The sequence below is a fragment of the Helianthus annuus genome, chromosome 17 (genome assembly GCF_002127325.2).
Source record: "Helianthus annuus cultivar XRQ/B chromosome 17, HanXRQr2.0-SUNRISE, whole genome shotgun sequence".
Taxonomy (NCBI): Eukaryota; Viridiplantae; Streptophyta; class Magnoliopsida; order Asterales; family Asteraceae; genus Helianthus; species Helianthus annuus.
This window is the reverse complement of record NC_035449.2, coordinates 16,933,818-16,955,215: the sequence shown is the minus strand read 5'-3', so window position 1 is coordinate 16,955,215 and position 21,398 is coordinate 16,933,818. Positions and strand designations below refer to the sequence as shown.

At 35.7% G+C, this 21,398-nt stretch overlaps 2 protein-coding genes across 2 annotated transcripts; both read left to right on the top strand.

Annotated features, from left to right (window-relative positions):
• Positions 1–1,046: 1,046 nt before the first annotated feature.
• LOC110921933 (squamosa promoter-binding-like protein 12) lies at positions 1,047–4,672 on the top strand. Its single transcript, XM_022166259.2, has 5 exons — positions 1,047–1,216; positions 2,347–2,875; positions 3,214–3,350; positions 3,447–3,662; positions 4,145–4,672. Exons 1-5 carry the CDS (start codon positions 1,195–1,197, stop codon positions 4,435–4,437), a joined length of 1,197 nt encoding a protein of 398 aa, XP_022021951.1. The 5' UTR covers positions 1,047–1,194; the 3' UTR covers positions 4,438–4,672.
• A 6,283-nt stretch (positions 4,673–10,955) lies between these two features.
• Positions 10,956–12,747, top strand: LOC110920841 (probable methyltransferase At1g27930). The gene is made up of 2 exons (XM_022165043.2): positions 10,956–11,547; positions 12,278–12,747. The coding sequence occupies exons 1-2, from the start codon at positions 11,043–11,045 to the stop codon at positions 12,601–12,603; spliced, it is 831 nt and encodes a 276-aa protein (XP_022020735.1). The 5' UTR covers positions 10,956–11,042; the 3' UTR covers positions 12,604–12,747.
• The last annotated feature ends 8,651 nt before the right edge of the window (positions 12,748–21,398 follow it).

The following is a 21,398-nucleotide window of genomic DNA, read 5'->3' as shown; positions in this document are numbered from 1 at the left end:
CTCACACAAATCATTAAGTGGTGTTATTTTTCTTGTGGCACGTATATGCTAACATGTAGTTTGGTGTGTTAATGATAGGGCTGACAATTTTACACGAATACACGACATGAATTTATACGAAGTTAACAGGTATCGTGTATGGCCTTAACATGTACCGTGTACCAAACAGGTAGACACGAGATTACCTGTTAATTTTCGTGTATAAATAGGTAAAATACCTGTTTACCTGTTAATATCCGTTAGTACACGACAAGAAATTAAATTAAATAAAACTCATCAGCCATATGCGTGTGGGTTCCTTAATTTCTTTCTATTTTCATTCCTCACTCAATTAAAAAAAAAATAAAACCCTAAACTCCCTCTGTAACTCTCAGATAGCATGTTGTGTTCGTGTTTTTATTCGTGTTAACAGGTATTAATATGTAATTTTCGTGTATAACAGTCGAACAGTCGTATTAACATGTATTAACAGGTAATTTTCGTGTATATCGTGTCGTATTCGTGTTTGAAAAAAGGACACGATAAGTTATCGTGTCGTGTTCGTGTATGGGATTTCGTGTATCGTATCTTATCGTGTCGTGTCTTATCGTGTACGGGTATACACGATATGCCAGCCCTAGTTAATAATCACTGAAAGAGATTTGATTTGAAGTGCATTTGTGATATTTATAATATACTGAAACTCCTAAAACTGATACGATGAGTCAGTATGTCGTTAACCCACGCTTTTAAGGACCGCTAACCTTACTTTAACTATTTATTAATTTTGCAATGTGATAACCATATAATAACTAATAACTAAAACAGTCATGTGTAATCACCTATTTTATTTTCTCTTCTATATCTTCCGCTACAACTAAAAGTAGTAAACATTATGACACTACAAAAATATACAATATATAACATCCAATTATCCATATATTATATGGTGTAAAACATTATTAAAAGCATTAGTGTACACTATGTACTAATACTATATTACAATATGTCAATTTCTTAAAAATTGCTTTCATTTTGTCTTCTTCTTCCCCACAGATTTTTATTGAGAGCTAGCTAGCTTCAGTGCAGATGATTAAAACACTATACACACACCTAGTAGTAAAAAAACCTATCTTCTCTCTCTCCTCTTTCTCTCTCTAACTTTCTTCATTTGGTAAAGTAAAAATCTTCAGATTTTCCTTCATTCATCCTGGAATGGTGCAGACTACTGTGATCGGTAACCTCTCATTACTCTATTATTATTCACAACTTCTCAAACAAGAAATCTGTTAATCTGTTATCACCCTTTTATTATTTCATTCTACAAATCAAGAAATGCAAAACACAAAGATGATTTCTCACTTTTGATTTTGTTTATTTACTTGTGTTGTGAAGTTCTAACGTCTGGGTGTAGAAAAAGATAATTAGAAAGTGTAGATAAGGTGTTCGACGTTATGTCTGTGTGAGAAAGTTTAGTTTTTTTTAACGATTTTGGTAGTAATACGTTTGATCTGATGAGTGGCTGACTACTGGGTGAAGAAATTGATGATTTTTAAACTTTTTTTATGGTTATCTTCATCATTTTGCTTTACCAGAAAACGACGTTTTTAAATCACGAGGGGAACTATTAACAATTTGGTGTAGTGCAATCTGTGTCATATTTCCACCTTTTTGTTTCAGTTGTGTAAAGTTTGTAAATCTGATTGGGGACCATTAATATTTTCACTGGATTTAATTTATAGATTAATGGGTTGGTAGTAATAGTGGTTTAATGGATTATCTATGTGTTAACTTGTTGTGTAATTGTTGTTAAATACTAGATCCCTAAATTAGAGACTGTTTAATGGAGTCTGTTAAATGTTAATGTTTCATCTGCTAATATTGTGGTCAACTGTCCTTCCTTCATAGCCCAGTGGTTGGGGGCCGGTTTGTCCTCCTAGAGGTCACCGGTTCGACTCCCGCTTGTGGCGAAAGGGGGTAGGACACCCGTGCGCAATGATGGTGAAAAACCTACCGAGGAGGGTTTGATCCTGAGCGTCACTCCGGTTTTCATCCGGCTGTTACTCTAGCGAGGCAACTCGTGTAGAGGCAGTACAGTTTCCGGAGGAAAGCCTTCGACCCAAGACTGGTTAACCCAGCGCTGGCCTTGCTATCTGGGCCCACGTTCTTGGCGAGGGTCCGCGATTTGCGGATGTGACAATGGTCACCATTAAGAAGTTCACCTTTCAAAAAAAAAAATATTGTGGTCAACTGGGCCCTTTTTATACTTTCCGTTTATTGAAAAAATGTTAGATTTTACTTATCTTTCAATATGCATTAAAAACATACTTTTTGCAATGTCTAAATCTGAATGAAATCATTATCCAGATATGGAGTGGAACTCAAAGTGGGACTGGGAAAACCATGATATTTTCGGTTCAAAAGCGGTTGCGGTTTCAAGTCCAAAGAAGGTACAATCATCAGAAGATATCGACGGGTCGTTTAATCTTTCTGGGGTCGTTAATGTCGACAATTCATCGTCGAATTTCTCGTCTGATCTTTCAAGAAGTTTCCAGAACAACACATATAACAACAAGATAAATGGAAATTCTCCATCGTTTGAGGCATCGGTTTGCTCTTCTGATCAGTCGATTGGTTTAAAACTTGGTAAAAGAACGTACTTCGAGAACGGTTTTGCTAGCAGCGATTCAAAAACACGCTCTGTATCAAATGTGAAAAAGGTTAAAGTATCGAACAAGAGTATGGCGGTTTCGAGATGCCAAGTTGAGGGGTGCAACCTTGATCTTTCGTCTGCGAAAGAATATCATAAGAAGCATAGAGTTTGTGAAAATCATTCGAAAGCGTTAAAGGTTGTTGTCGCTGGTCTTGAACGGCGGTTCTGCCAACAATGTAGCCGGTATGCTTTTTATCGAACTTGCAACTACATGTTAGAATCTGTTAAATTTCAAGATGTTGCTAACCTCGTAATTTTGACCCGCTTACTTATAATAAATGGGTTGCCATTTATAAAAGTGAAATGGGTCGAGCGGGTTAAGATTAAAAGTCACCTAAAGTAGTGTATTTTATTGCTTGCAGCCTCTTAAATAATTTTTATTTATAAAAGAATAAGATTATTACCATAACAACTTATCGTAGTAGTATCGTAGTAACACATTTTTTTGTATTTGTACTCGATACAATGAGAAAAAATGTTTGCATGCCACCTGAGCTGACCCGTTCTAATGACCGGTACAGATTTCACGGGTTGTCGGAGTTTGACGGGAAGAAGAGGAGTTGCCGGCGGCGGCTTTCCAACCACAATGCCCGCCGCCGTAAGCCGCAGCAGGAAACGATCCACTTCAACCCGAGCAATCTGTCTTCGTCATTTTACGGTACTCAAATTATCTTCAAATTAACCAACCAGTTTATTTTCACTTACCACGTATAATCATATAATTTAGTAATTTATCATGCTTTTGCATTTACAGATGGGCAACAACAATTAGGGTTCGTGTTTAACAACGTTCCTCTGGTTCAGACTAAACCTGCTTTGAATTCTGTTTGGGAAACCACATGCAACCCGCAACAAACAGCACCCTTAGTAAAAGCTGAAAAACCTGAAGCTTTTCAGTTTCCGGATGCTTTTACTTTCAATAGGATTACGCTGCCACCTAAGGCCATCGCAGCCGGCGCTTTTCATCAAGGTTTCTTTTCCTGTAATTACTGCAAATTCAGAATAGAGTTAATTGCCATTTTAGTCCCTGTGGTTTGGCCCATTTTGCCAGTTTAGTCCAAAGGTTTCATTTTTAACATCTGGATCCAAAAATGTTTCATCGTTGCCATTTTGGTCCAACTAACTTAACTCCATCCATATTTGTTAAGTCTGCCAAGGGCATTTTAGTCATTTTAGCCATAAAGGGTTAATAAAAAGAAAAATGAAATGACTAAAATACCCTTGGCAGACTTAACATATATGGATGGAGTTAAGCCAGTTGGACCAAAATGGCAACGATGAAACCTTTTTGGATCCAGATGTTAAAAATGAAACCTTTGGACTAAACTGGCAAAATGACCCAAACCACAGGGACTAAAATGGCAATTAACTCTTCAGAATATTTATTTGTACCACAAAAGATAACAAGCATGACTGAATAAAACATTATTGTATGATTTGTTTGTTATGTAGGTTCGAATGCAGAAGCACTTGATTTTCGCCGTGCTCTCTCTCTTCTGTCAAACAGTTCATGGGGTTCATGTGAGTCGGATTTCGGAGGGCTTGACCAACCCATGTATACAAATGGTCTCACCATGGCTCAACAGGGAATGCATGCGGTTCACCACGGTTTGCCATCCGAGGGCTGGCAGATTGACCAGCAGTGCGTTGACACCCACGTTCAATTTCAAGAATCTCGGAATCTTAAGGGACCGTATGGATTTCAGTACGGGAATCCAATGGATGAAATCTTGAAGCCCTTGTGACCTGGAGAATTTTACAAAGTTGTTTAGGTTGTTGTTATATTCTGTTTTATTTCATTTCAGTGTTGGTTGTTTATAGTTTTAAGGTGAAGAGGTATTGGTCAACCATTGACTTTATAGTAAACACTTACCATGGTGTTATGGTTGAGATTTTGGCATATTTATTGGTAAATTTCTGAACCTATTGATGATTATTATCATTCAGTTGAAGTAAAACAGAACCAAATGAATTTCAAGATGGTAAACAGTGTATGCATATTCTATATGTTAGTATGCTTTTATTCTATGTTTTTTTTTTCTTACGAATCATGATAAATATAAACCAAATGTGTCTTTTTACTCGTTGAATGGTTACGTTGTATGTATCTTACAAAAATACAAAGTAAAAGTTAGGTAATATTATATTTAACCAACTAAAGAATATTCAGTTATATTTCATATCATTAGTTTATTTAGATACAAATTTATAATATAATTATAAGATACGCTGCAACAATCTTTATTTTGTGGAGGAGAAAAATGTTACAAATTTGAAAGCATGTAAATAAATGATTATCTATATTAAACACATGCTATAAATTTCATAAAAATAGTTTAGTTTTTTTAGAACGACTCCTAATCATAAACTACTCCTCTTAACCTCGATGTCCCTTACGGACAATAGTTATATTTGATTTTTTTGTACGGCTGTGAATATATCATAATAAAACTAGCAAGACGCTTGAAAAAACAAAAAACAAAAACAAGATTTGTATCCATATGTTTCAAAAAAAAAAAAAAAAAAGATTTGTATCCAGTTTAAGCCTAGCAAGGTGGCTTTAGCCCAAGGGGTTAGAAGAGGCCAGCCCAAAGTGGTGGCTAAGGAGAATCAGCCCAAAGTTGAAAAGCATAATAGCCTTTTTATAGTGGAATTGGCCTTACTCAACAATAGCCCAGTGAAGGCCCAATGAAAATTGATAAGCATCAATGAAATTTGAGGTTTTTTGCCTCAATATGAAAATGTCTCGATAACAAATAAAATAAACAAAAATAAAAAATAAATGTGGCGAAGCAACATACCAACTACCAAGTGCAGACTCTAGATAGGAATCAATGGTCCAAATTGAATCAAGACACAGAAAATTTAAACCCAATAGTGGAGTCACATGATAAGATGTTTTGATTTAAAGCATTTTGTCCTTTCCGATTATTCATTGGTCAAAAAGAAACACGTTATTTTTTACAACTGAAAATAATATTAAATGTTATATTTTTGTAAGCATGTGAAGATAATCACGTAGTTATATCATTTTTTGTCAATTAACCCGTTTTGTTTGATTCTCAATAAAATATTTCTTATAGAGTAAAAGTTACTTTACTATTTAATCACTTTGGCAAATAGTCTTTTAAAAGTAAAAAGATATATTTAAAATTTAAGTTCGTGGTTTGATGCGCTACTAAAGTTGTATTATTTTGTTAAATCGCGCATTGGATTAAATAGGCCAAAACAACTTATATATATGTGGTCAAACCTAATATAAGTTAATGTTGTTTGGTCGTTAACAAGATGTTCAACGTAATTTGTTGTTAACGTCTACTAAAAAAGGTAGTTAAAATGAAGGTATAATTACAACCATACTGGGTTTTGATGGAAAAAAAACATGCGGTGCAATGTTTGATAGTTTTGATATCCCCAAATTTACATTATATTAGATAGTGTAGTTCTTATATATTACTCGAGCCATGGTTGTAAAACAAGGTCTTTAAGGTCGAGTACTCCCTAAGTAGTCGCTATAAGGAAGATTGCCGAGTCGACTTTCTACTCCGCCTAGTTACTCGAAATCGATGAAATGCGGTCAACTTTTGCCAGAATCGGATCTAGTAGGTCAACTCGGACCAAGTTTGACTTTAAAACAATAAAACATAATTTTTGTGCCTATCATCTATATATAATTAAAAATTTAGTTATATGAACTATTTACAACCTTCATTAATGAGACTCTTAAATACATTTCTTTCTTCAAATTAATAAAATTAATATTATAATTGTAACAAATTAGACTTAAATATATAATTAAGGGTATAAGGAGTGGTTAAACACTTTAAAGTGGCAAAACAAAAAACCGACCAATCAGAGCGCGCCATGTCAATTAGGCAAAAGTGTTTAAACTTTGGTGAAAAATGTTGGCAATGGTTTAAACACTTGGTGAAGTGGTAAACTATTTAAAAAAAAAAAAGGAAAAAGGTGTGATTGGTTGAGATAGGAATGGACCCCACCCACAATACCCCCTCTCTCTCTCACTACCCTCTCTCTCATGCTTCTTGAATCGGTAATCCATCACCGATCTTGTTCTTTTGCCGCGATCAAAGTTTGTTGGCGGCGGTGTTTGCCGCGCGGCAAACTCCTTTACCGCCCCTTTGCCGCATCCACTCCGTATGCCCTAAAAATTTAGAATTTAGTTATATGAACTATTTTACAACCTTCATTAATGAGACTCTTAAATACATGAGTCTCTTAAATACATTCTTTCTTCAAATTAATAAAATTAATATTATAATTGTAACAAATTAGACTTAAAATAAAATTAAAAATTTAGAATTTAGTTATATGAACTATTTTACAACCTTCATTAATGAGACTCTTAAATACACGAGTCTCTTAAATACATTCTTTCTTCAAATTAATAAAATTAATATTATAATTGTAACAAATTAGACTTAAAATAAAATTAAAGATAACGTAACTGAATTAATGGAATTAAAGGAATTTTAAAGGAATTAAAGGAATAAAAAACTTTAAACATTTAATTTAAAATATATGTGTGTTAACTCTTCATCTCCTTTTGTTAGACTTAAAATAAAATTAAAGATAACGTAACTGAATTAATGGAATTAAAAAAGAAATTAGAATTACAATAATTAAAGATAACAGAACTGAAATAATAGAATTAAAGTAACTGAATTAATTGAATTAAAGGAGAAATTAGAATTACAATAATTAAAGATAACATAACCGAAATAATAGAATTAAAGGAATTTTAAGAACAACTCTTCATCTCCTTCCATCATTTGGTTGACCCCAAGTCTCAATATATTCTTCCCATTCGATGCGTTTCTACAATCAACAACAAACAAAACAATGTCGAAGAGGGCATTATCAGAGGTTTCTTCTACTAACTACAGAGAATACAAAAGACTTCTAACAACGCCGGTTTCGGGCCCAGTCAACGGGTCAAACAAGATCCATATTCCCAAACAAGAGTGCACGAGTTCAGTTAGGTCATATGATCCAATTCTTGAAGTAATAAATCTATCCGATGATGATGAATTTGAATCTCCATGTTCCAAGACCGATACATCGCCAATAAATCGCAAACGACACGTGAGTCCACTGTGGTCGTTGAGAATGTTTGTGGTGAATTTGGATCGGTAGATGAAGATTGGTTTGAGAATACGGAGGGATGATTGTTGATGAGAATGGGTTTCTTCTTGGTGAATTTAGACGATTGGATGAAGAGCTTTACGTTAATATAACCGTAGACTGAATATTGATTCATGATTTTGGTCTGTAATATGTTTACTCTATTTTAAAATTAGGAGGCTACCACAGTCGGAAACTTGAGTTCGTAAATATAAAAGTGCATTGTTCTACATTAAAAAATATAAAACTTTCAACTATAATTGATTGATTTCCATAAACAACGAGTGGCGTCCACCGCTTCACCAAGTCCTACCATAATTTTATTCATGTGGCCAATAATTCTTAAGGGGGGGGGGGGGGTTGCATATCCTGGTACATCACGCACAAGTCATGCGTGTACATGGAAGTGGCTGCATGTGGGTATGTTTTTTGGTTGTGTTATTTCTTTGTAGCGTAAGCTTATAAATGACGTCGAACATTTGAATGTAAGCAAACATGAACAATAACTAAGTCCGAATATCTCATGTTCCCTCTCTATCTTGGGATTTTTGTAAATGGTACACATCAATTATGTTTTACGCATTTTTAATTCAGGACTGAAAGTTAAAATTACATGATTGAGAGTTGGTAGGCGACATTTGATTTGCGTATGTTAAACAAAATATTATTCATGTAAGACGTAGCATGGGTATTAATGTAATAAAGTATGATACACGACTGAAAGTAGATACATAACCAATTAATGCCCACAGCTCCAACTTTTATTTTCAACTTTTACCTTATGTTTTCACTAATACCAAATGTCCCATAATCTCGCAATACATTACGATTCAGGTTGGGGGCGAGGGGCCACAGGTCAAAAAGCTACTGAAAAAAAAAAAAGAAAAGAAGAGAAGAATCTATTGCTCGCAAGTCGTAATATTAGAAAACCCTTAACTATAAACATGCTAAAAAACCATTGAGAAAACCCTTAACTTACATGTTGAATATTTTTAATCATTCTGCGAGTGCACCCAAGTGATTATTTGGTATTTTTCAACCCGGTATTCAATTCATAACTTATTTTATGAGTACAATATTATTATTATAATAATTATTATTATATTCTTTAATACCTTTTAAGACATGATTCCTCAAAAAAAGTTGAAAAACTCTTACCTGACGCACATGCTTTGTCTTGGGAGGTTATATGGCAACATGACATTTGGTGTTGGTGGAAAAGATGTTGGGTTTGCCGTGTGGGCCGGGTTTGAGATTTCGTTACCCCCTTCACCACTTTGTCTTTTGTAGTATCAGTTTTTAGCATCAAATAACATTATTACCGAAACTAGTGAGACGGTTCTTCCCACACACAACAAAAGTAGTGCTTGTTTAAATTCTAAATTATTGTTGTTAATAAAAAAAAATTGAACGGAAATTTGAATTACTGACGGACTACTGCAGTATTATCGTACCACCAGTAGAACCACCTGATCATATCCATCTTCACGAGACATAATGTTATACACCAATTAAGGAGGAAACCCAATAAATGTGGGAAAAACCCCATATAGTAACTAAGGATCTATTGGTAACAAAACATTATCTCACCCCTAAGATATCACTAGGCTATAAAGCAATCAGCTAATAAAAATCAAATCATTATTACTTTTCAATCCGATCCTTTTTTTACATTTAAAGGAGGATTATACTCTATATTATCTATTAAAAATAACTAAAATGATTTTATATTTTTCTTAATGATGTCAAAGCTCATATACATTTAGGAGTGTGCATCAAATCGAATAACCAACCTGCAATTGAAATAGCTAAAAAACCAGATCATAATAACCGAACCCAAACAAAAACAAACGGTTTGATTTTGTGTTTTCTGAACCCAAGTGACAAAATCTAAAAACCCAAATAGCAACATCTAAGAATCCAAAACCGCTCTTAAAAACCAAAGGGGTAACTTTATAAAAATGTAACCTAGTTTGATGATTGTTTCAATTAAGTCACTGAAACTTTTTATGTCTCTCTAAAGTTACTAAAGTTTTATTTAGTGCTCTGATACTATGTAATTAACAAGTTAACAGGTTACCAATGATGATGTGTCAGGTTTCATTATTTTTTTTTAATTTTTTTTGATATGATATGGAAAATATAAATGATGAAATGTAATTTTCAGTTTAAATAAAATCACTTTTATTCTAAAATATATTGTATAACAGGTTATTCAATCATCAGGATTCGTTCAATGCCTGTTCGTGGATCCAAACCGATATTGGCGATGACGAAGCTAAGCGCAACAGTCTCGGAACTGAGTGCGGCGAATGGACGTAATGGTAACAACGGCAAAGGTGGGGCGTGGTGATGACGGACTGTATTAATCAGAAAATAGCGGCGGCGCCGAACGCGTGTGCGACAGCGAAGTTTGAGCGAAACAGAGGACAATAACGTGTTTTAAAGGCTGATGATTGGATTTCACGTTACCAAGTTCTTCCCCTGTTAGTAGAAGGAAATGCCGATTTATTTGAACGGAATAACTCTTCCGATAAAGATGGGAAAGAAAGTTGTACGGCAATTGAGAGGGGAAGATTTGAAATTAAAACTAATCATACTCTTAATTCTTATATTTTATTGTTATATGACAATTTTGAATATTACAAAAAGAAAAGAAAATAAAAGAAAAAAAATAGTAACCTGTTAACCTGATAATTACATACTATTAGAATACGAAATTAAAGTTTAGTTATTTTAAAGAGACAATATAAGTTTGGATGACTTAATTGAAACAGTAGGCAAACTTGGTTATATTTCTATGACGTTTCCCCAAAACGGGAACCCAAATGGCACAATATCTAAGAATACAAAACCGAACCAAACCTATTGTAAAAACCAAAATTAAATATTTTTCGAAAACTAAAAAGGTTGCCCAATACGGATCTACACGGAACCATTCACACATCTAATATAATATCTTTTAATAAAATCATAACTTTTACGATAAAATCTAAACGTATCACATCTAAAGATAGTAAATTCCTTTATATTAGAATTTTCAATTTCAAGATATTTTTGTCATGGGTATTTTAGTCAATAAACTTCCCACACCGTCCACCCAATACACATATTCCACATCATCCTCATCTTCATCAAACACCATTCAAAAACCAAAACCAGATAACCATATTTCATCTTCCTCTCTTCTTCCAGCTTCCAAACCACAATGAACCTACGACCCTTCCCCGACCGGAAAATCTCCATCGCTTTCTCTCTCCTCGCCCTCATCGGCGGCGCCGTCGTCATCTTCACCATCTTCACCAACGACGCCACCAATCTCATCTGCACCGGAACCCCCAACACCCACCAAGCCACCACCATCATCCCCATCCAACTCCGTGCAATCCTCCACTACGCCACCTCCAGAACCGTCCCCCAACAATCTCTCGCCGAGATCTCGATCTCCTTCAATGTTCTCAAATCCATTTCCCCTTGCAATTTCCTTGTGTTTGGTCTGGGCCATGATTCCCTTATGTGGGCCTCGTTCAACCCCGGTGGGCTAACTTTGTTCCTTGAAGAAGATCCTAAATGGGTCCAAACGGTTTTGAAAGATGCACCGGATTTAAAAGCGGCTCACGTTAAGTACCGGACCCAGCTTCAAGAAGCCGATGAGTTGATGAAAAGTTACCGGCGGGAGCCGGAATGTGCGCCGGCTAAATCGTATGTTAAAGGTAGTTAATTAATTAACTGTATATGTTAAAGGTATTTAATTAATTAAATGTTGTATATGCTTTTCAAAAAAAAAAATTAATGTTGTATATGCTTTTCAAAAAAAAAAATTAATGTTGTATATGCTTTTCAAAAAAAAATTAAATGTTGTATAGAAATGAGGTTACAAGAGTATTCAAATTACCCATATTTACATAATTTACTCTCTAATATTTAACTTGAGTAAAATGCTTTTAGGCGACTTTTGCCGCTTTTCAGTCCAAAAATGAATGTTTTGTCTGGGTCCAAAGGTTTTATTTTTATTGTCATTTTCATTCAATTGATAAACTTTGTTAGAATTTTCTGTTAAGTTTTTCTTATTTTGTCGTTTTCCTCATTTAAATCAAGCGTATAAACGTCATTTATCCCATAATATATTTTGATTTTTTTTTGAAAATTTAATATATTTAACGCCAAAAAAAAAGTGAAAAGTTAACAGAAAAACTCTAACCCAGTTTGCAAGTTGAATGGAAATGACAATAAAAATGAAACTTTAGAGACCTAAATACAGAAAATTTCATTTTTAGACTGAAGTGAGAAAATTAGCTATTTTAGCATTTTACTCTATTTAACTTGCTATATTTACATTAAATGTTGTATAGAAATGAGGTTACAAGAGTATTTATAATACCCATATTTAGAATTTACCCTCTAATATTTGACTTGCTATAATTACTTTGTTGTCTAATAAAGGTAACGAACGGTGCAAGTTAGCACTTACTGGGTTGCCGGATGTGGTGTACGATAAGGAGTGGGATATGATAATGATTGATGCGCCCAAAGGGTATTATGCGGAGGCGCCAGGTAGGATGGGAGCGATTTATTCGGCAGCTGTGATGGCGAGAAATAGGAAGAAATCCGGTGTGACGCATGTGTTTTTGCACGATGTTGATCGGAAGGTGGAGAAGGCGTATGCGGAAGAGTTTTTGTGCCGGAAGTATTTGAAAGATGGGACTGGAAGGTTGTGGCATTTTGAGATACCGCCGGCCGGGAATGTTACCGGAGATAGGTTTTGTTAGATGATCGAAACCGCTGTTGGGTTTAGTTTGATATTTTTGTGTCTGAGCTGTTTTGTTTTGTAAGTTATTCAAGTGTCGGTGATAGATTTTGTATGTTATATGATGATAATCAGGAGTTATGGACTATGGTTATACAGTTATATAGATCATTTTGAGTTATTTTACTGTCTGATATGGTAAATATACACAAAGAAAAAAATAAGGCTATCGCTGTCCCTACACCTGTAAAATCTTATTTTCACGTCGTACATCTATACGACTCGTATAGAGTTATACGGGTTGTATAACTGAATGTTACACAAAAAGAATGTCAGGAATGTTTTTTTTTGTCTCCATGTATACAAGACGTATAACATTATACGACTAATATAATGTTATAACATCTGGATAGAATGTTATATGACCCAAACCTCATAATTTTATACGAATCCATATAGATTGTTATACGACCTAATAACTTTTCCATCTATACGACCCAATATTTATCATGTCAGATTATTCTAAACAGGTCGTATAACCCTATACGACCCGTATAGAACGTGTGAAAATAAAATCTTAGGATGTAGCTTTATTAACACTCAAAAATAATCAAATCCTTAAGGAAAGAATGCGTTATAAATTGGCAACCTTGACTTTTGCAGTATGCACTTTTTTTTGGAACTGTATTTACATGACAAGTAGATGAATTTTAATCCACTATTCTCGTATTTTATCATCTCATCACTTTGTTTTTTTAATTATTGGCAATGTAACCTACATATGGGTAGAAGTTGGACCTATGAAATGTTGATAGATGTTAATGACTAAGAAAGTAGGGACATCAATAACGTTAATTGCGTTCCTTTGATGTTTGATCTAATTTTTGTGATTAAAAGTTGAACACGTATAAACCTTACTATTCAAAGTCAATTGTTTGATTGACCATGTGTAAATCCAACACAAGTTGATTCCGACTTTAAGGATGTTGTCCCAAATAATAGCCAGGATGATGTCCTAGGTAATAACTACATTGCTCAGGAACATCAACGTGTACAATAGACCGTTAGGTTATAAGATTTGATGATAATTCTAATCATCATCACTACCCTCCACGTTATTACCACATCACTCTATCAACCACCACCAGTCACCACCCTATATGATGTGCTGATGGTCCTTTCCATCCAATTCCTATTTTTTATTTAAAATTGATTTAAGTTAATTTATTTTGATAAACAACAAATAAAACTAAATTATTTTATTTAATAACCGGAATAATTAAGCTACATAATATTAAAATAAGGAAATTCTAATAAGACATATTAAAAATATTTAAACTATTTAATTTAAAACATACAAAGAAAACTAATCATCATTGTTGATCTAACTGAATTATCAAATATGTTCAATCAAATTCGTACGAAGGTTGTTATGCGTAGCCTCATTACATAATATCCACATATTAGACTCTTGTTGTCCTTTATCAATTGACACAACATTCTCATCAATGTTCTCATCATATTCGCATATGGTGTTACTTTCGTCTATAATAATAATCATGTTATGTAACAAGAAGCAAGCATACATATAGTATCTCAATTTTTTTGGATGCAAATGCTTGTATCGAGTTTGCCACAATGTGCCATTTTTGTTTTAGACTCTCAAATAATTGTTCAACATCCTTTCTCGCAAATTCTTGACATTTGGCAAATTTATTTCTTTTATCATCTTTCGGATACGGTATAGCTTTAATGATTGATACGTAGCTTGGGTATATTCCAACGGGTATATTTGAACTTGGAACAACAAAGAAAGTATGCCAAATTCATAGATCATGTGAAGCCATGACTTCTAGTATTAATGTGGGGCAGGGGCGTAGTTTTCAAGGGGCCGGGAAGGGCGCCCGACCCCCCGAACTTTTCGCTCAGTAGTGTTATGAATGTACGTTTCGTATAGAATTTTTTAGGTATATACGTTTTCGACCCCCTGGTTTTATAAAAAAAATTACTTATATAGAATTTTTAGGTCCGGTGACTTTCGATCCCCCGGTGGAAATTTTCAAGCTTCGCCGCTGATGTGGGGTGGCCATGCTCACGTTGCGTAAACTGATCTCGCCATGCATTAGGGCAATTATGCCAGGGCCAATGCATACAATCGATACTAACATGCATTTCGAGAAAAGCATGCTTACTTTGGTGCGCGTCATACAACTTTAGCATGTCATTTTTTGTTGGTTTTCGCAAATACCTCTTATTGTATGGCTTGGCCACACCTTTGCAAAACTTGTACAAACTCTCTCGTGACGTTTTATGAGACATCTACAAATATTCATCCCATGCATCGCTACTTGTGCCGTAAGCCAATTGACGAATTATCGATGTACACTTTTGTAAAGTAGTAAATCCCCTTTTACCTATAGCTTCCCATCTTAATGTGAAAAACATGACAAGATTTGCCTAATCATTGGCTATACGTAGAAAAAGATGAAGGCTCATTCGAAACCGACACCTAAACAGTTCATCAGCGTATACCGGGTTTTCGAAAAAGTAATCAGGCGCCAACATATAATGAGCACCTATATTAAATACAAATATAAATATAAATATAAATATCAGTTACACAAAAAAAATATTAATTACACTAGACATAATAAATATCCGTTACACAAAAAATATTAATTACACTAAAAAAATAGTAATTACACTAAAAAAATATTAATTACACTAGACATAAAAAAGTACAATTACCTTCCCGATCCCTATTTAAGCACGTCTTCCGTGTTCTACGTTCCGACGTAATTTCTTCTTCCTCTAAAATAATGTGTCCGGTTTCCATTACAGTGTTAAAAGAATGCGTTGATTTCGTCGGAAGAGGATGATGAAGACGCCATATGTTCGGATATATAATTTAGGATTTTAGAGAATTGAGAGTTGTAGAGAGTTGAGAGAATGAGAGTGATTTTGTGAAAAAAATAGTGCGTTTGTTTGTTTAAATAGATGCAAAATCGGAAATTATAATTATTATTTCTAAATCGGATCATTTGACAACGCTCAAAACCCTTAAAATTTGAAAGTTGGACCGTGGTGATATTCACAAAGGCCATGCGTGGGATTGGCGGGGGGGGGGGGGGGGGTTCCACGGGCACCACGTCCCACCCTTCACTAACCCATACCCTATAGCCCGAGGGGCTGTTTGTTTCGTTCTTAATGGTTCAGACCTCTTACAGGTTCAACACTTAATGGTTCAGACTGTTTGTTTCGTGAGCAGATGTCTGAATGGTCCAGACATTTGCCTCTGAATGGTTAAGCATTATAATAAGTCTGAATGGTTAAGACCTATAATCTGAAGTGGTCAGACATTTGTCTCTAAACGGTTAAACATTATACTGTCTCTCAATGGTTCAGACCACTTAATTCAACACTTAACCATTCAAAAGTTGTCAAACAGCCCCTTAGTCTTATAGTACAAGAATTTTATGAGCCGAAAAGATACACCGATCAAAGGTCATGAAAACCAAATGTCATCCGACCTCAATGAGGGACCACATTAATATTTAAGATGTTAACACGTTGTGCAACATTATTCATTGATGATAATGAAATGCGAGACTAGAATAACGTAAACATCATATCATACTAGACCAGGGGACTTGCAGTGTTCATCCACTTTCGAACCCGGTTTCGTGGGTTCAGACCCGCACCGGTCAAGCCCATGTTGGCTTGGTCAACCAATTAGCTCTTCTTTATAATGTAGTAACTTCCCCACTACATAAATGGGTAACCGCTAAGGCACTAACTCTCGAGGTTTAATAAACATGAGTCTTGTGATGGTATGGAAAAGCCTCTCTCCTCATAATAACTCCTATGAATTAAATCACTACCTACTATATACCTGTTACCCTAAATGTGACAATAATTCCTGCCAACAATCAGGAACTTGAGAATAGGTGGTTCGATCATTGAGGTTGTTGATAAATGTTAACATAAATGTTGGTATCATAAAGATGAAACAGAACAGAACATACCTCAATACTAGTACGGAAGCAAATGATCGTTCTTTAGATTGTTCACTAAAGACTGGAAGGTATGGGGGCCGGCTGATGCCCGGCTAGGCCCGGCGCCGGACCCCCACACCGCCCCCTGGGGCTCGGCTCGGCACAACCGGCCACCCACAGCCGGGGTAGCCGGACCACTTTCTCCTCTTGCCTCTCACATATACCTATACATACACACATATATATACATAAAGGGGTTCATCCCCCACCCCCTAGGTCCATTCCCTCCAAGCCACTCCTACGTGGCGCCTACGTGGCGGCTCATCCCCTCCAAGCCCATCCTCTCCGTACCCTTTAGTCTAAGAAATTCAATCATAAACTAAAGCCTTCTCTATTCATATTTTCATATTTTTTTGGTCGTAACTCGTATATCATTAACTCCCGAGATGGAAATTACATCAAAATAGAAGGTAAACAGGCGACAAGCACCGCTACCACTTTTGGAATAGCACAACCAAGTCTTTTAAAAACTACATCCATAAATCTCGGGTTCATAACATTATTACGGATTAGGATCAAATACAAAGGATCATAATTGTAAGAAGTGTAAGAAGGATTTATAGAGTGACAAGTGTCCAATAACCTAAAAAAACCCACATTATTACTATGCATATCATTTACTTTAACATAATGTTCTTTGAGTTAAACTCTCTAGTTTATTTCATTCATGCTTGTTCAATATATTTTTTTAACAGTAACTTCCATTAACAAAACAAACACAGCAACCGGGCTGACCAAACAACAAACGAAACTACATATTTACAAATTTACACAAATCCTCCCACGTTACATCCTTATGTCTCGATCTATTAGAGAAAACCCACTGCCTTAACTTGGCTGATGATGTTGTCGACTTTAACCGTTTTGTTCGAGAACCTAGCTTCATTCCTAGCTTTCCAGATACTCTAGCATCCAATGATTATGAAACCTGAAAGCGCCTCTTTGGCACGACCCGAGAGCCCCGAAAAATTATGCCACTCCAGTAGGTCTTTGAATGCCAAAACCAAAAAATTAGGGACCTTACACCAAGTGCTAATAAAGAGCCAAAGCCTAACCGTCACCGGGCAAGAGGTAAATAAATGATCAACCGTTTCGTCGCCATAGTTGCAAAGGTTACACGACGCATCCTCAATCTGAACGTTCCTATTTCTGATGCTTGTTTAATATGATTTCATATCTGTAATAATATGATTTTTTTTAAAACAATATTTTTATAAATATATAAACGCTTTATGAGACATAATATTTGATATGACTATAACAAGAATTTATTTAACACATATTCTAATGATTTTTTTTCTATAAAAAGATTGATATTTATTATTCACTAGATTATTAGACCCGTGTATTACGCGGGTTTAAAGATAGAAATTTGTGAATTATTTAATTTTACATTCTCTTTATAAATTTACATAAGTGAATTTTTTTACCATAGATGATGCAACAGTTGGTCATGTGTAAAAACCAATTCTTTTAGAAACAAACCAACTTTACATAAAAATTGTCCTATACTTTTATTTATGTAACAAATCTCACTAAAATCAATACTTAGGACGTTAATTATCTATTAAGGAAACACTAATTAAGAAACCCAAGTAATTCTGCATAAACCCTAAAATTTTCATAACAATCGGAATCAGGATCAGGACCCCTAAAACTCAGGGGGGATAAACCCTAGTGAATGATTATCTTCACAATTGGCTGTAGAATTGGAATTCAGTCGTACAATCAACTCAGCCAAGCTACCCCTGAACGTGTCCACCCTAGGCTAGAATTGTTACGCGTCGCGCCACGCGACAGATGCACATCTCCCTGTCGCGACACGCGAGGGAGTCAATTTTTCAGTATAAATAGAGGGCTTTGGGACTTGAATTTGGGAGTTGGAACGACGTACAAATTCTCTCTGTACGTTGAGTTATTGTCTGATTACTCCAAAACACACACCAATCCCGAAACGCTGCTACGATTCAGGGTATTAATTCAATCGCTATTACGATTCAACGTCCGATCGATTGAAACTATCCAACGTATGATTAAGTGCTGCTCAAATTGAGTTTATACTTTGTTATTCGTCGTGATTTCGACTTGAATATTTGAGTATTATCCAATTTCGGACTATGCTCTGTTATTCGTTGTGAATCCACTGAATTGTTAAGTATTGCACTTTGTTAATCGTTGTGAGGGTTTAATCTCGTGAATTGTCGTAAATGCTGTATTGGTTACTTACCTAAATTCGTGTGCGTTAGATTATTAGGCTTATCAGTAGGCTAAACTCTATCCCATACCCTCACAATCAAAGAAGATAAGCAAACCAAGCAAAGCAAAAGCAAAGGTGAGTTCACAAACTTTCTACAAGGCACGACCATCATCCAGAGGTAGGATGCCACTCCACTAATCTTCGCACACATGCCTGCAGGGCCGCGATGCGACGCGATACGGATACTAACCTTCGCACACATGTCTGGGAGACCACGATACGGGCTAGTAAGCCAGTAAACCAACTGTGAATTCACTCAACTTTGTTGTTGACTCGTTGTTACATGCCTTGCAGGTCGTTAGGTCCCTAGCTTAAGGAGCTTGCACTGGGAGGCGTGGTCGTTGTGGGAAAACTTATATTAAACTTATGTTTTGCTTCCACTGTAAACTCAAACTATGTTTTGATACCAATTGTATTGTGGTTGGTTTTATTTACTTAAATACGTTGTTCAATATGATTGGTGGCTATGATCCTGGGCATGTCACGCCTCCAAGGCGGGGTGGGGTTTTGGAGAGGTGTGACAGAGTGGTATCAGAGCCATTGGTTATAGTAAACTTGGTTTTAAAAAGGGGAAAAAGCTTTTTGATAAAACCAGACTATAACCTGTACAGTGCTCAATGATTCGCAACGATGCTTCGCTCCAAGTGCAAGACTCAATACTTTACTGCATTCTGTAATATTCATTTTAAGTGTTACAGCTAAGGTTAAGTCCTCCCTAAGTATTTCATGTATCCAACTTTAAGAAATATCTATCTGACGAATAGCTGGTAGTACCTCTTCAAGACATATAAGTGAATGAAAAATTTAAAGATTAGTTGAGAAACCACTTTATATAGAAGACAGAAAGGTTAAGTTCTCGAGCATAAAAGATTAGTATTGGTCAAAGTCAAATAGGTTTCGAAGAAAGGACCGGAATATTCTTAGGAACTCGAATCAGAAATAAAGCGAAAGTATCCTAACTTATTCCAATAAATCTCGAGGACGAGATTTAAATAAGGTGGGGAGAATGTAACAACTCTCACTAAAATCAATACTTAGGATGTTAATTATCTATTAAGGAAACCCTAATTAAGAAACCCAAGTAATTCTGCATAAACCCTAAAATTTTCATAACAATCGGAATCAGGATCAGGACCCCTAAAACTCAGTGGGGATAAACCCTAGTGAATGATTATCTTCACAATTGGCTGTAGAATTGGAATTCAGTCGTACAATCAACTCAGCCAAGCTACCCCTGAACGTGTCCACCCTAGGCTAGAATTGTTACCCGTCGCGCCACGCGACAGATGCACATCTCCCTATCGCGACACGCGAGGGAGTCAATTTTTCAGTATAAATAGAGGGCTTTGGGACTTGAATTTGGGAGTTGGAACGACGTACAAATTCTCTCTGTACGTTGAGTTATTGTCTGATTACTCCAAAACACACACCAATCCCGAAACGCTGCTACGATTCAGGGTATTAATTCAATCGCTATTACGATTCAACGTCCGATCGATTGAAACTATCCAACGTATGATTAAGTGCTGCTCAAATTGAGTTTATACTTTGTTATTCGTCGTGATTTCGACTTGAATATTTGAGTATTATCCAATTTCGGACTATGCTCTGTTATTCTTTGTGAATCCACTGAATTGTTAAGTATTGCACTTTGTTAATCGTTGTGAGGGTTTAATCTCGTGAATTGTCGTAAATGCTGTATTGGTTACTTACCTAAATTCGTGTGCGTTAGATTATTAGGCTTATCAGTAGGCTAAACTCTATCCCATACCCTCACAATCAAAGAAGATAAGCAAACCAAGCAAAGCAAAAGCAAAGGTGAGTTCACAAACTTTCTACAAGGCACGACCATCCTCCAGAGGTAGGATGCCACTCCACTAATTTTCGCACACATGCCTGCAGGGCCGCGATGCGACGCGATACGGATACTAACCTTCGCACACATGTCTGGGAGACCACGATACGGGCTAGTAAGCCAGTAAACCAACTGTGAATTCACTCAACTTTGTTGTTGACTCGTTGTTACATGCCTTGCAGGTCGTTAGGTCCCTAGCTTAAGGAGCTTGCACTGGGAGGCGTGGTCGTTGTGGGAAAACTTATATTAAACTTATGTTTTGCTTCCACTGTAAACTCAAACTATGTTTTGACACCAATTGTATTGTGGTTGGTTTTATTTACTTAAATACGTTGTTCAATATGATTGGTGGCTATGATCCTGGGCATGTCACGCCTCCAAGGCGGGGTGAGGTTTTGGAGGGGTGTGACAATTTATCGTCATGGCAAAACATAAGGCGAGAGGAAATTGTCTCTTTTCAACATAAATGGAATCCTTCTATTTGGCGGTATTAAACGAAATCTATGGATAAACGTTCAAGTGCTAGCATTACTTCCGGATAATATGAGTGTCTCAATAACCTGATCATCCAGAGATAGGACATGTAGTCGAGTTCCATTACATAAACCATTCTTTCAATCAATATTTCTTGATAATGTCACCGGAACATT

What these genes read in the sequence shown, in the direction of transcription:
- LOC110921933 (XM_022166259.2), top strand. Translation starts at nt 1,195, where the DNA reads ATGGTGCAGACTACTGTGATCG. An exon ending in GGTGCAGACTACTGTGATCG is followed by an intron (nt 1,217 to 2,346) that starts GTAACCTCTCAT and finishes ATCATTATCCAG; the next exon opens with ATATGGAGTGGAACTCAAAG. An exon ending in AGCCGGCGCTTTTCATCAAG is followed by an intron (nt 3,663 to 4,144) that starts GTTTCTTTTCCT and finishes TTTGTTATGTAG; the next exon opens with GTTCGAATGCAGAAGCACTT.
- LOC110920841 (XM_022165043.2), top strand. Translation starts at nt 11,043, where the DNA reads ATGAACCTACGACCCTTCCCCGACCGGAAAATCTCCATCGCTTTCTCT. An exon ending in GGCTAAATCGTATGTTAAAG is followed by an intron (nt 11,548 to 12,277) that starts GTAGTTAATTAA and finishes TGTCTAATAAAG; the next exon opens with GTAACGAACGGTGCAAGTTA.